Source organism: Meles meles, chromosome 3, assembly GCF_922984935.1.
Source record: "Meles meles chromosome 3, mMelMel3.1 paternal haplotype, whole genome shotgun sequence".
Taxonomy (NCBI): domain Eukaryota; kingdom Metazoa; phylum Chordata; class Mammalia; order Carnivora; family Mustelidae; genus Meles; species Meles meles.
This window is the reverse complement of record NC_060068.1, coordinates 154,195,938-154,211,584: the sequence shown is the minus strand read 5'-3', so window position 1 is coordinate 154,211,584 and position 15,647 is coordinate 154,195,938. Positions and strand designations below refer to the sequence as shown.

General features: G+C 43.0%; 1 protein-coding gene across 1 annotated transcript in view; it reads left to right on the top strand.

Moving 5' to 3' along the window:
* Window positions 1-15,647, top strand: part of WDR70 (WD repeat domain 70) — a 322,684-nt gene that overhangs the window by 288,084 nt on the left and 18,953 nt on the right. The window contains exons 14-17 of the mRNA XM_046000609.1: window positions 6,846-6,946; window positions 8,595-8,674; window positions 10,652-10,768; window positions 14,173-14,335. Of these exons, the coding sequence (XP_045856565.1) occupies window positions 6,846-6,946; window positions 8,595-8,674; window positions 10,652-10,768; window positions 14,173-14,335 (461 nt within the window). The remainder of the gene's footprint in view (window positions 1-6,845; window positions 6,947-8,594; window positions 8,675-10,651; window positions 10,769-14,172; window positions 14,336-15,647) is intronic.

The following is a 15,647-nucleotide window of genomic DNA, read 5'->3' as shown; positions in this document are numbered from 1 at the left end:
CAAGAGTGGACATCTTTGTCTTGTCCCTGATCTTAGGAGAAAAGCTCTCAGCTTTTCACCATTGAATGGTGATAACATCACCAGTGATGTTAGCTGTGGCTTTTTCATGTATGGCCTTGGCCATCTTTAACTTGATGAGTGAAGAAGAGTAAAGAGGCCTGGGTCTGTGTAGATTAGCTGAGAGATGTGACCTTAGGTAGCGTTTCTCAAGCTTTTTCTCAGGTACTCAGGATGAGAGTGTGCAAACAGATAAGGGTACTCTTTGCTGTTAACTGATTTGCTGAAGGCTCTAGTACCCTATGCCCATCTTGGACCTGAGGAAATCTCAGGCCTGAGGAATTGCCTGCAGCCCATCATGTGCCCACCAGTGGGAAGCTCTGCTAGAATTTTGGGACTGTGCCTCCAGTAAGTGCTGCTTCTCTGTGGATCGCTGTGGTATGGGGCCTCTGAGATACTTGAGTGTTTAAGGATGAGTGTCACTCATCCTGTGGACTCCAGCTTCCAGCTGCCTGTTTCCGGCTCCCCAGACTGCCGTTCATAAGAATAATTACCAGATTTTCTTCAGTCATGATTTGTGCTTTCTTTGCCTTTGTAAATTCTTCTCAAATAAGTGGATTGGAGCAAACTAACGTTTAGTGTTTTGAATTAGATGAAGAAAATTGTACTTAATTTTCTTACCCAAGAGACCTTCCATTTACTCTGAGAACTTTTTCTTGTGATGAAATTCTTTAGGCATTTTTATTATCAGATACAGATGTGATTCATTTAGTGCCAAGGACAACTACCAGGTTTCAGATTTTTGCTGCTTTAGCAATTACCTTAATTTTAGAGCATAGGCTATAAAGGAAAAGATTTTAATAAATGAATTTTCCATGGCTTTGATGGGAATTAATTTGATAATTAGGTGCTAGTTTTTAAAAGTCATAATCTGTACATCTGTATCAGATATTTGTGGCAGGTACAGAGCAACACTTCTCCTTGTTTGGTTTTTCTGCAGCAGGCCCTACATTTATAAAAATGGTACGGCATTTTTTTTTTCTTTTCACCATTAAGCTGCTATCTGGTTTATCAGAAAATTACTTGGGGCAGGAAAGGGGGAAGACTGAGATTTCAATAAAAGAGTGACAGTTGCTTCATGTCTGGCCCTATGGCAGAACTTCCTTGGAGTTGGAGGAGGTGGGGAGGAAGAAGAAAGGATAGGTGTGTATTTAGGAAGAGGAACTGAGAAGATGTCTGTCTTTAATTTTTTCCATTTGAGGGATGTCTCCATGGAGATCAGGTGGGTGTTGAGTTTTATTTATTGGAGACTGAGACTTACTCACCAGGTTTTCCTCCTGAATTTCAGAGGGATGAAGCCAGGCCTCATGGTCCATGCATGGGGCAGAATACCCCAAATTTGGGGAAATCATGACTTTGGCAGGACAGGTCAAATAGCTTACAAGGTATAAAGAATTTTCATCTTACTCGTCTACCTTCCTGGCTCAGTGTTTTAATGTAGAAAGCAGTTCTTCTTTTTGTGAAATGAAATTTGGGCTTGTGAAAATTTGAAGAGAGTTCTTTCTCCAGTATTTTTCCATTTTCATCTGCCTTCTTTTTATTTATTTTGGACTCATATCTTGATCTGTGATCTTAGCCTTGGGAATCGGCACACACACAGCCATTCAAATGCAGTGGATATTCCTGAGGATGTCCATGACCGTGAGGCTGCTGCCATACAGATCTGCAAAACTGTGACTGTCTCCTTCACAAACAGGTGTAAGTCTCCTTATTTGAAAATTCTGAAAAGTGCTGGTTCTCCCAAGGAATCACTAGCTAGCTTACCCATTCTTGTACTATGTGACAAAAACCAAACATGAAAAAACCAGATGGAGTTTGGTTTACAGTGTGGCTCAGCAGCTGGGAAGGATCAGGAAATGGTGTTTCATCATAATCATGTTTAAGATATAAAATTATGAAGGATGTTAGGCTTCTTTTAGCATGTAGAGTAGAATAACGGTGGTGTTTGGGTATGTGCATTACAGACGCCTAAGATACGATACAGGCATTGATTTCTTTATAGTAACATTTATGACCTGGTTAGTAGTGAGCCTTTCCTTTATGATTTTAGTTATACCATCTGCCTTTTAATATAAACTTGCTAAGATTTCTACTTCTGGCTTAGGTGGGTTTGGAAATGATTTCAGATCTCCCACATCCCTTCCTCCCCATCTTCTAAAATAGGACTTTGCATAATTAAGTAGTATCAGGGAAGGAGCACTGGAATTGGGAAAACCTCCCCACTGATCCCAGCTCCTTTCTGTATAAGCTGCGTGGCATTGGGAAAGTTCCCCACCCTCCTTTAAGCCTCAGTTTCTTGTTTTTATGAAATGAGGATAACATTGCTAATTTTGTAGTATTGTTGCAAGGATTCAGTTACTTTAGATAATATAAAATTCCAGATATTTAGTAGTTCCCTTCCCACCATGCCCTAAAATATAGATTCATTTCTCTCATTCGCTTCCTTCTCCTCTCTTTATTTGCTTCCATGATTTCACTTAAAGTAAACCATAAAAACCACAGAAATAAATTATTTGGAAATTTTCATGGTCTTTTTACTTTTGCTAAGGGGTAATCCCAAAATTCCTGTTTCAGAATGTCGACACTGCTATTTGTACACAGCACTCTCTTCTTCCCCAGCCCACACCCCTGCTTTTTCTTTGGTCTCTGCAGAGAAGAAAGATCTCTGTGTTAAGTACATTAAAGTCTTGTAATTCCTTCTTGTCATCTTGCTTATGATCTCCAGCCTCATTCCCATCTCTTTGTGGCTGCTGCTAGAGCTAAGTACCTTTGGGGCAGATTGTGGTTGCTCTGCACTGCCAAATTATAACGCAAAGATGAAGGTAAGCTTTGGTTTACAAGGCTACACCTCATTTTGTGCTAAAATGGAGGTCAGCCTAATTAGCTAGGGGAAGCCATTAGTGGATCCACATTGTTTTGGTAAGCTGAAGTAGATTAGCGTAAGAATAAAATGCCTTACCAAGTCAGTATAGCAAATCAGTTTATTAAAATATGTGACTAAATTCAGAATCTAGTCCTTCCCAAGACAGTGGGCTCCCGCCGTTTGAATCTCAGGGTCCAGTGTGAAGGCTTTCTCGTAGATCCAGGTAGCTCTTGTGTCATTTTCCTCTCCGGTCCCGCCACTCAGATGTGCTGGGGACCCTCCGTTTGCCGCCTTGCTCAGGAAGCCTGTGGGTGGGTCCGACTGTATCAGCCCCCTGCCACAGAAGCACCTCCCGAAGACCAGAGCCTGAAGGGAGGCTCGGGTGGGTGGTTGACAGAGGGGATGCCCTCTGCCTAAGTAGTTATAGCTTGTATGTCTTCTGATAGTTCCTTGGGTTTCTAGTAGGCGCGTGTCCCATTGTTGTTAAGTAAAGCCCGGTATGTATGTTTGACGAGTTAGCAGCGTGGCGGCTCTGCTGGCTGTCCCGCGCTGCTGTCTCGGGGATTGTTTGGTTTGGCAGATGGCCAGCTCTCTGCTATAAGATGCATTTCCTTGACAGGACAAAGTGTGGAGCCGCATTAGCTGCAAAGTTTACAAAGGTTAGCTAAACACACACAATAAATATTAATAAACAAAAAAGGCCCACCCACCTTTGACTTTGAATTCTGTTCCTTCATTCCATGTTTTGGAATCCCTGTAGCATTTGATTAATAACCAGTCTTAGGGTAATTGAGCCTTAAGTATCCTTTGCCTAAGTTAGATGGCTCACAGAGCCCTCATTGGCTGCCTTGGTGACTCATTGCCACAGTGGATGGAACTCTGGAATGACTGTTTAGTTCAAGGGGTCTTATCTGCATTCTCCCTGCCTCCATGTAAAAAGGAGGGTAAGTGAGATTTATGCTAACCAGCCACGTGTGTGTCTAAGAACTCTGGAGGGGGAAGGACGTGAACGGGAATAGAGGTGCAGTGGCCTGAGCTTGGACTACCTAGAAAGCAATCAGCCTTGGTCGGTTGGCCTGGGCAGTTGCCTCTCTCTAACATTTACACCCTCAGCGTAGAGGGAGAGAGTAACAGTAACCTGCTGCCCCTGGAAACTGCCTGTTTGGCTGGGTGTCTTGGAATTTACCAGGCCTACATTGTGGATCCTTTCCAATTCTGCACACTGCTCACTTGAAAACATATTTGAGAACAAGTAATCTTAGACTGCTTAGCCAGACCTCTAGAGAACCAAGGAAGTGAAATAACTTTACTACTATGTCCTTGAGATTGTCCTGGGGCCATTTGTAGGTGGCTGGAATTTCTGAAGGCCCTTGAAAGCCCCTCTGACTATTGTCTCTCACTCTCTGGTTCATGCATATCCTTCTTTTTAGGACCACATTAGGAAGGAACGAGCTCTACTTTGTCAGTAGGATACTTGAGTATGATAATGATCTAGAGAAATAAAATTATTCTCCATAGATTGTAATGATTTTAACTTGAACTTTCACTTGTCTCTAACTCTGCATAGCAAAGCAGTCCATTTAGACTTGAGTGAACTCTGACCCTTGATTCATTCCATCAGCAAACATTTATTGAACACCACACACTAATCTAGGCATTTGGGATACATTGCCACCTAAAACACGCCAAGATCTCTGCCTGTGTGGAAATTATGTTCACATCAGAGAAGCAGATAATAAGCATAATTAAAGATAAAATTATATATTATGTTAAAAGGTGATACATGCTTTGGTTAAAATGAAAAAACAGTAAGGGAAGTTGTGGGGTACAGTTTTAAATGGGGCACTCTTGGCATGATGACATGTAAGCATTGATTTGAATGAGATGAGTATTGGCTTGGATGAACTTATTCTTGTTTGGGTTTTATAAGGTTAAGTTTGTGACTCCTTTCATGTTTCCTTATACCTAGCCATGACCATTTGGAAATTTCCAGTGGCCAAGGCATGGTTCTCAAATGAATCTCAATGGCAGAGCAACTGTAAGTCAGGCTGTGCTTTGTAGATCATGAACTGTTGATACACTTAATTCCATCTTACCAGCCAAGCACAGTCTTATAAGATAAAATGTGTCTTCTATGCTTATGCATTATAAAGTAGGTTTCACAAGCATATGAACGAAATGACAACCCTCCTCCAAAAGCCAAGCCGTGTGTAGTATACTGTTCTTAAGGATTTTTGTTAATGACCACTCACTGAGTTATGTTTTATAATCTTTTAGTGCTTGCTAGTGGACACTGGGTAGTGGGCACCATAGATTTAATTGTGGAAAGAACACCTAAAATTATAAAAACTTGCCCTTTTAACCCAATTTTACCCCTCCCCCCGAAACTGGGAAAAAACAGCCACTCTGGTTTTATTTTCTGTGTAGACCATCTTGGCTGTCTTCCGCGCTGCAGAGCTTAGGAACCGCTCTTGTAGAGCATTGTCAGACAAGAATGAGAAGATCTGCAGACTCTTAGGTTTCCTCTTGAGTTCCTCAAGAATCTCAGAGAAGGATCTGGGGCCATGTAACGATATGCATACCTCTCGCCAGTCAGGTGGGAGCCAGAATTTCTATCAAAAGGGATTGAGGAGATGCACAGATACTCTGTCTTAACAAGAATGGGATGGTTAGGGAGAAGAAACCAGAGAAATTCAGCCTGAGATAGATTTGGAAGCCACGAATTTTCGCGAATTTCATTTTGTTCTCAGAACCTAAAATAGCAGTATCTAATCGTACCCTTTTTTCTTTAGTCCTTGTACATTGCGTGGCACGTGATGTTCCTTAATAAATCTTGAATTGGTGTTTCCATGCATTGCTTGTTCTGTCAGAGTGAGATCTGCAGAACCTGGCCCACGGTGTCTCTGCCTACCAATTTGAGCTTTATCTCCCCCCACCCCGCCCCACCCCACCATTCTGTCCCTGCTAAACCTCCACTTTGGCCCGCTTACTGCAGACACAAATTAAAAACAGGTTGTCATTCTCACTGAGAACTCATTCTTTTTGACCCCAGAGCACCACTTGTTTTCCTTACCAGTAATGAATTCAAAGGATCATAACTTCCAGCAAACCTTCTCTTAAATAGTTTTTCATTCAGGTTAACGTCAAGTCTTTGTATGCTGTATCTCTGTTTTACTTCTGCTATCATCCTGCTGGTTTATCTCATAGATAGGGAGATATTATTCAATGCCTGCAAATATATGTTGTTCCTGAAAAAGCTTTATGAGATTTGGATCTTGGTGAACTAAAAACAATAAGCACCTGGCTTCAATCTGCTGTCCAGAGGGACGTATTGTGTGTATAAAAGCATGAAACACTGAGATCTAAATCTGCTTCAGTGGTAAGCGGAACTGAGTTATGTGGGCTTAGCGTTCCAAGATGCCAGTCTCACATGGCCAAGGAGCTGGGGAAGCCTACCTCTGCGGTTGCTAGGTTGTTAGGAAAAGAGAGGAGTGGTGTCAGGAAGGAACATCTTTTTCATTTTTTTAAAAGATTTTATTTATTTATCTGACAGACAGAGATCACAAGTAGGCAGAAAGGCAGGCAGAGAGAGAGGGGGAAGCAAGCTCCCTGCTGAGCAAAGAGCCCAATGCGGGGCTCGATCCCAGGACCCTGAGATCATGACCCGAGCCAAAGGCAGAGGCTTTAACCCACTGAGCCACCCAGGCGCCCCATCTTTTTCATTTTTAAAGGGTATCACACTTATAACAAGTGATGGAATAGAACCTAACTCAGGGACACAACCTTCTGGTTTAGGGGGAGAATGTCCTAAAAATTACAGGTAGCAATCAGGATGATGCCCACTTTAGCAAACTAGCCACCAAAATAGGATTTGTCCCATCTTTATTTGGCTCCATTAGTTGATTCCTATGCCTTTCCTTTTCAGAGTGTTGTCCGCTGCCTGTGGCATCCAAAGCTGAACCAGATCATGGTAGGAACTGGAAATGGATTGGCTAAAGTCTATTACGACCCCAACAAGAGCCAGAGGTATTTCATAAGTATGGCCTATTTTAGATGGATGACAACAACTGGGGGGAGGGCTTCATTTCCCACCCTGCTTTTATTTATTTCCCCCTTTGATGGGGGAGCCACCCTTTTAGAAAATGCAGCTGGCACAGAGCAAAGCCTCAGACTCCTGGTATTGTACTTTAAAGAGGATTTAGATATTGCCCTTGATCCAGACAGAATTCAAAGTGAAAGTTTCCTGGGGATTTGCAGTTCTTTAGCTGAAATGCTGAGTGCAAAGGGGGGGAAAAAGTCTTGCCCACTTTGCATACTTCCCTGGACATGGCATTAGCAGTGATACATGTAAGGGATTAACAAAGCAGAGAACTAACTACTTATAGGAAGTGGGAACAGCTAGTCTGTTTTGTTCCCTTTCTGTTTGGGCTTTTATCAGGTAATGGTTTGGATTTTGGGGGTTGTTCTCCACCAGCGGAAGGGGACAGCACAAATTATTTCTTCTTCAACCCTATGCCCACCCCAAATGCTAGACTTAAACATCCCCGTGTGTTTCAGAAGTCTGAAAACTTCACTGGAGGCTCCCTCTGTTCCTCAGATTATTTTCATTTTCTTTGGGTACAAAGATGAACACTTGTCACCACCCCAAATGATGATGGTTTTGTTTCTCTGTTAAGGTACACTACTTGATTAGCTCTTTCTCTGGAGTAAGCCTTGGTTAGCTAGTATGAAACGGCACGTGCTAAATTCACTGGGGTCCCCCATAAACCTGTTGTGAGGTCTCACATCCTTTTTGAGGAAAGGAAACTCCTCCTCTATTAATGAATGTTCATTGTTATAATTTGGATCTGAATAGAAACAGACAGTCCTGTCTTCCCTTGGAACTTTGTGGACTAGCTTTGGAACGCTTACCCTCTAAAATAAAGTTTTCATTATATTCAAGAACAAATAGGATTTTGTTTGTTTTTTAATAAGTAAAGAAATTAAAAATGCTAACGTAATTAGAATGAGAGAGTCTGTTTCACTTGAGAAAACAGTGAGCCCCATTTGCTAGCCCCTATTTGGAAGCTACTATGTTTGGAATCTTGAAGAAATTTTTTTATTTGTATTTGCTTCTCCTGAGAGGGATCGCTCATTATTGCTATGGAGAAGTGAAATGTTCTAATCGGACTTTTGGTTAATCCCACACATTCTTGGGCAGTTGCCCCGTGGCAACACTGCCAAGCCGACCCAGTTCCAGACACTTGTACTCTTACATTTGAGATGCGGACAAATGCCACTTGGGGTGTAGACCACCCAGGTTGCTTTCATCTGAGACATAAACTAAAATTTGAACCCTGTGACCGTCACGGTAAAAAGGTTTTTAAATTTTATTTATATCTCTCTAAGATCTTAAATTTTAAGTTATTTCTATAGATTTCTTAAACTAGTGTTCTGTTGCTCAGTTACCTCTCCAGCCCTTTCACTCAGTAGTAACCACTGACTGACAGACTTGCTTTCCCATAAATTTAAGCCCTTATCACCAAGGCCCCTTCTGTTGACCATCCCTTAGAAAGTCAAGGATTTGGCGAGATGGTGTGCACAGAGTGTGTTCCTGAAAGTATCTAATGCTTTTGACATGACTTTCTGTTTATAAGACCAAGTAAAGAAAATAATGTGCTTTTACTCGCCCCAGGGGAGCAAAATTGTGTGTGGTTAAAACCCAGCGGAAGGCGAAACAAGCCGAGACTCTAACCCAGGACTACATCATCACCCGTAAGTTGTTAGCATGGTCTCTCCATCATCTTTCTCCCTTCTGCTGTAGTGTGGCATTGCTCTCATGGCTTTAGAGACAGAAAAAGTCTTCGGAGTCCGGGCATGTATTACAAAATACTATGTGGACAGGGCTGCGAGTCATGTAACAGCTAACCGCTGTAGCTTCTGTGACTCATCACAGAGACAGGGTAATTTCATGTAACTTTCAACCCAAAAGGGAAAAGCCTATTTGGGCCTAATGCATTACTCCAAAGCAGCCTTTTAAAGAATAACAGTCTGTTCTAAGAATAAACAGAATGAGTGCTGGTCTTGGAATCAGGAGACCTGGATTTGTCCAGTTCTACCAGTGGCATGCAGTGTGATGTTGAACAACTGAACTTTATCAGGAGAGTGGGGAGACTGGGTGAAAGGTCTCCTTCAGCTCCCTCTGAGACTCTGTGACAATAGATCCGGAGACATTTAGATACAAAAGGAACTACCCAGAAATCTTACCAGAATAAGCAGCTTCTCTCATGTTTGTCACCCTGGCAGATGTGTGTTGCCCAGGGCCAGCGCCTCAGACCTGTCACAGCTAGTGGCTGGAGGGACCTCTTGGGAGAAGTAGCAGTTGTGATGAGCAGATGCCCTGTGGACCTCACCAGGGTCTCCGTCTCAAGCCCAGGGGGCGCTGTACTGCTGGGTTTTTCTCCCTGGTGGTGGGTCTCCTGTAAGACCAAGTTTCTTGGAGCTTATGATCAGTAAGGAGATCCCGTGACACTTTGTGCAAGAGTAGAAGTGTTAGAGTCTGTGTCACAACCAGTCTAGCTCATGTAATTACATGCGGCCTACTTAAATTCCTCCAGTCGTTTGAAGTGAAAAGCTATTTTTCCCCCTCCTAAAAATACTGTTGTGTCGTGTTGCCCAACAGAGTGACGGGGTGGCTGTGTTTCTCAGCTCCCCTGACTCAAGGCAGGAGAGTTTTACTGGTGAGTGAGATGGTCCTGGCCCCAGCAGGTGCTAGGGAGAGGGGGATACTGGAAGAGTTTTTGAAGTATTTGAGACATTTCTGTCATTCATATTATAAATTCCCTTTGAGCCCCTCTTAGTCCTTTTCCTTCTCTGCTCTACTCCCCTGGATAAAGGTTTTCTCTTTTAAAGGAGGTTGTACTCCTCGATGTAAGGATCCAAAGAAAATATTCTGAAACAGTTTTTGGTTAAGAAAAAGATCATTATTTAATCCCCCCCCCCCAGTCACCTTCTTGCTCTCCAGCAGAATATCACTATTTTCCTTTTACATTCATAGACTCTTTTATAAGATTTAATTCTGACATTGAGTGAACAACCAGTAGCAATTGGACAAATACTACTCTGAGTCTTACCCTTTTGTTTCGTCCACCACATAGAAGTAGGGAAGAGTCTTCATCAAGTCACCATGCCCGGAGATCCAGACACCCCCCCGCATTCAGGGCAACCTTTACCCCAGTTTCAGTGGGAGAAGTGCTCCTCCCTTCCGGTTACTCAGTGTCGTCAACTCCTCCTGAGAGGTGGTCACATTTCAGAAACGTGTGAAGTGATTCCAGAGGTTTTTTGAGGCGTCCGAGGAGACTTCAGGGCTGACAGGCGAGCTGCTGGCCTCATTCACATTTGGGTCCTGTAAGAAAAAAATAAGAAGCAGTCCCATTAAGTGTTTTCATTTCAAAACCACAGAAATTAAGTTTAACTGCTACCCATGGTTTGGGCGATGGGGAGCCTCACCAGTGTTTCCGTGACAGCATTTGACAGTATTTCCCGAGTGCCATTAGTTGCCAGGAGAGGTGAACAATGAGTCTGGTCTCAAACAAAATTGGCTAATTGGTTACAGTAAGACTGTCTTTTATTATTAGAGGAAGGCTGTCATTATGACTTCCATTTCATCTTCAAGTTAGTCATGCTTCAGCTATGTTTTTGGATGGAAGGGTTATTATTATAATAAAATTTTTCAAATGTGACTTCTCGTAGCTCATGCCTTGCCTATGTTCCGTGAACCCCGCCAACGGAGTACAAGGAAACAGCTGGAGAAGGACAGACTGGATCCCCTGAAGTCGCATAAACCCGAACCTCCTGTGGCAGGCCCAGGTGACCTACAGAGGGGGCGGGGGGCGGGGGTGGGGGGGGCAGGGTTCACTGAGAGAGAAATGGGAAGATGCTTTGCTCCTGATTGCTGCTTTGTCTCTAGAGAGATTTTACTACATGGTGGTTTTCAAACATTTTCTTTTTAGGATCAGAACTTTTTGCTTAAAGGATACAGAATCCTGGTGCATAAAACTGATAAAAATGGAGCTGCAGTGCTAACAGAGAGAAGGCTGGGCCCCTTTCTGCTTGGTCTCTGACTTGAGCCCTTTTAGGTGGTCTTGGTGGAACTCTAGGGCTCCCGGAACCCAGTGTTGAAACTGCTGCTGTCGGTGTTGGCTTCATACACAACATTTGAGTACTTTGACCAGAATCCGGGCTGGATTAGGTTTCACATAAGGGAGAAGTGGCCATCATTTAGTTTTGTGTTGATAATCTGGAGCTGCCCATTCCCCTAGAGGATGGATAGAAGTCTTTAGAAGTTTGAAGAAAGTAGGTACCCCCTCCCAACCCCGCCCCCCCCCCCCCAAAAAAAGGAAAGAAAGAAAGTAGGTACCAGAAGCAAGAGAGGCAGCATTGCTCTCATACGACACATACATCTACTGGAATCCCATTTTACTCATTATCACTTGTGCGGTTTCTGTCTTCCTAGGCTCCTAAGCCTATAGCTTTTGACTTGTTCATTCATCCTGAACCTCAGTTCTGGGCCTCCATCTGTTTTTGGCCTGCCCTTTCCACCTTGAGCCTTGAAAACATTTCACATACCTGTCTTTTAACTTTTTTTTTTTTTTTTCATTTTCTCTGCCACCATTCTAAATCAAAGTTCCTAAATAATATTCTTACCTGAATTATTGAAAGGCCTTTCTAACTAGGTACCATATCTCAAGTCACTCTCTTGCCTTCCCACCTTGCCTCCATCCACTTTCTACACAGCTTTTATTCCCGACTCCTCCGGCTTTCACACTGCTTCTGCCCCCAAATCTTAAAAGCTCCGCACTTTCCTTTTGCATTTCCAGAGAGTCATTCTCTGCATTCTGACTCTAATGCGCTTTTTTTTTTTTAAGGTTTTATTTATTTATTAGAGAGAGAGAGAGAGAGAGAGAGATATCACAAGTAGAGAGGCAGGCAGAGAGAGAGGGGGATGCAGGCTCCCTGCTGAGTAGAGAATCCAATGTGGGGCTTGATCCCAGGACCCTGAGATCATGACCTGAGCCGAAGGCGGTGGCTTAACCCACTGAGCCACCCAGGTGCCCCTCTAATGCGCTTTTGAGCATCCCACCTCACTTCCCTCCTCCTCCAACCTTCTGATACGACTGTCAGGTCACTCCTGCCCGCAAATGCCCATTGAATTGTCCTCTTTCTGTACTTTTGTTCTGAAACCACTCTGCTCATTCTGAAAATGACCTCTGCCTTCAGAGCTTTCTCAGATTGGATCCATCTCTTCCTAAAGAGCTCCCCGACCACCTCAGTACTATAATAGTTCTGTAAGTACTATAACAGTTATTGGCCATACAAATTCTTTCACAATTAATTATTTCCTACCTTTTTTAGTCTCCTCTTACCTTTTTTTTTTTTTAAGATTTTATTTATTTATTTGACAGACAGAGATCACAAGTAGGCAGAGAGGCAGGCAGAGAGAGAGGAAGGGAAGCAGGCTCCCCGCTGAGCAGAGAGCCTGATGTGGGGCTCGATCCCAGGACCCTGGGATCATGACCTGAGCTGAAGGCAGAGGCTTTAACCCACTGAGCCACCCAGGTGCCCCTCCTCTTATCTTGATTTATAGAATTAATCATATAGTACAATTTGGCTCTTCATATGTAGTTTTGTTTTGTTTTTTCAAATCTTCCTAAAAAGTCATAGATTTTATGGGTGCCTGGGTGGCTAAGTTGGTTAAGCCTCTGCCTTCAGCTTTGGTCATGATTCCAAGGTCCTGAGATCGAGCCCCTTGTGCTCTCTGCTCATCAGGGAGTCTGCTTCTCCCTCTCTTTCTGCCTCCTACTCCCTCTGCTTGTGTTCTCTCTCTGACAGATAAATTAATAAGGTCTTAGAAATAAAAGTCATACATTTTTTTGAGTACCAGGCACCAGACTTGCTGTTGGAGATCCAGCAGGGTGCAAATCCCTGCACTAACAGAGCTTTTGTCTATGAGAGCAGTTCTAGTACCATAAAATAATGTGAATCACGGAATTCACCTTGTTTGTTTTTTCTCCTGCAAGGTACTTGGGAGATGGCAAGCCCTAAGATATGTTTGTTTAAAGCTAAAATAGGCATCTAACAAAAATGGGTTAATTTTTTTAAAGATTTATTTATTTATTAGAGAGAGAAAAAAAAGAGCATGTGTGTGTGCACATAAGTGGTGGGGAGGGACAGAGGGAGAGAATCCTGCAGCAGACTCCCTGCTGAGCTGGGAGCCCAGTCAGTGCTCCACGCCGGAATCCTGAGATCCTGACCCGAGCCAAAATCAAGAGTCAGCCGCTTGACTGACTGAGCCGCCCAGGTGCCCCAGTACTGGTTATTTTTATTAATTGAATTTCAAATGTTCACGCCTAAGGAATCTTTTGAAGGCCTATACATGGCCAAGTATTTGTAATTCCTCCTTGCATTAGTATCACTATGTAGATGAAACAGCTAAGACATATTTTTAAAAAAATCTCTATTTAAAAATGTTATGGGGGATACAAACCATAAATGACTCTTAATCTCACAAAACAAACTGGGGGTTGCTGTGGGGAGGTGGGGTTAGGAGAGGGGGAGGGGGTTATGGACATTGGGGAGGGTATGTGCTATCGTGAGTGCTGTGAAGTGTGTAAACCTGGCGATTCACAGACCTGTACCCCTGGGGATAAAAATACATTATATGTTTATAAAAAAAAAAAAATTGGAAAGGGAGGCGAACCATAAGAGACTATGGACTCTGAAAAACAACCTGAGGGTTTTGAAGGGTCGGGGGTGGGAGGTTGGGAGAACAGGTGGTGGGTAATAGGGAGGGCACATATCGCATGGAGCACTGGGTGTTGTGCAAAAACAATGAATACTGTTACGCTGAAAAAATAAAGAAAGAAAAAAAATGTTATGGGGAAGTTAAAGTTTGGTGATTTCCTACTTCGGTTGTGATGATCATAAATGAAAGCTGAAGGGATGATACCGAAGTCCCATTGAGATTTGTGTGCTTTAGGCCGGGATCTGAAGAAGTCCCAAAGTGCTCCAAACCTCGATCCCATAGGGAATGACAAAAATTGGGTAAACCCGAAGCTCTGGCCTCACTCTGTTTCTCATATCACCTGCCACCTTGGGAGCCAGCACTGAGGAGTTCTCAACCTTTTCAGATAAGTACAGGGCATACAAGGTAGTATGCGTCTATACTGTCATGCTCATTCCAGTTCTGATCTGTGTTTTCTCCTTGGAAACAGGTCGTGGCGGCCGGGTTGGAACCCACGGGGGCACTCTGTCGTCTTACATTGTAAAGAACATTGCTTTGGACAAAACTGATGACAGCAATCCCCGGGAAGCCATTCTGCGGCATGCTAAAGCAGCTGAAGACAACCCGTATTGGGTTTCTCCAGCATATTCTAAGTAAGGAAACAGCCTTTTAAAATAGAAAAATATATATTATGTTGAATGAATTGGAAAGAATATAACAACACTACTTTGAGGTTCTAATTCTCCATTTCTTGTTTTATTCTTTTTTTAAAGATTTTTAAATTTATTCATTTGACAGACAGAGATCACAAGTAGGCAGAGAGGCAGGCGGTGGGTGGGTAGCACGGGCAGAGAGCCCAATGCGGGACTTGATCCCAGGATGCTGGGATCATGACCTGAGCCGAAGGGCAGAGGCTTTAACCCACTGAGCCACCCAGGCACTCCTCTTGTTTTATTCTTGAGCATGACAAATAAGCCAAGTACTCACAGTCCTGAACCTAGGTATTTGTTTGTATCTTAGGACTCTAGAATGGTGCATTTTAAAAAGTAGGTCAATTCCATCAGTTATGACCTAGCGTAAACCCATTATGGGAAACCCATCCTACCTCTGACGAGAAGGAAGAGCACTCCTCCCTGCATGCATTACCTCAGTTGAAGAGGGTTGAAAGCAGATGAAGAGGAGCAGTCTGTAGGTCTGTCATCACGGACTGCTTTTTGGCTGCAGAACTGTGTCCGTAAGGAGCACGTACGCCAGCAGAGTAGAGTCCGCCTCTGCGGAGTCCCTCAGGTGGCTCAACATGGGTGAACATGTAGTGGTTCTTAAAGCCTCCAAACCAGGCACATTTACACTAGAGAAGGGTCGTGTGGTAGAATTTTTTGTTTCGTTTCATTTTGAGCACTTCCTTGCTTTCTCATACTATACGATGTGCCAGAGTCATCTTTGGTTTTCTCCCTCCAGTCCTGGAATCAACTACTTCTTCAAGGAGCCTAGGCTGCTTTTGTTGGAGAACATGTTTAGAAACCAAGACATTGGTGCTAGATGTCCCTATTGCTACCCAAGTGTCATTGCTTCTAGTTCCTCCTTTAGGTCTTCTTAGCTGACAAAACTTGGAAAAATATATATGTATACTAACCTGTGCTTCAGTACACGTACACATATGTACATATATACATACACACACATATCTGTATTCATATTTTAAAAACTATGAGTTTATACTGATGCCTCTGATTTCAATCCTATAACCTGGTTTCATTTTACCTTTCTCCTTCCTGTATTTTTAACTTCTTTCTCCAATAATGAAAAACCCAGCTCTCATTACTGACAATATATTCACTTATTTATTCACTGCTAGTTTACATATAAAGTAGTTTCAAAATTGCCTACCCATACACCTGTGAGAAACATTTCTTTAACCACATTCATGTAGTTTTTTGTTTGTTTGTTTCGGGTTTTTTTGGATTT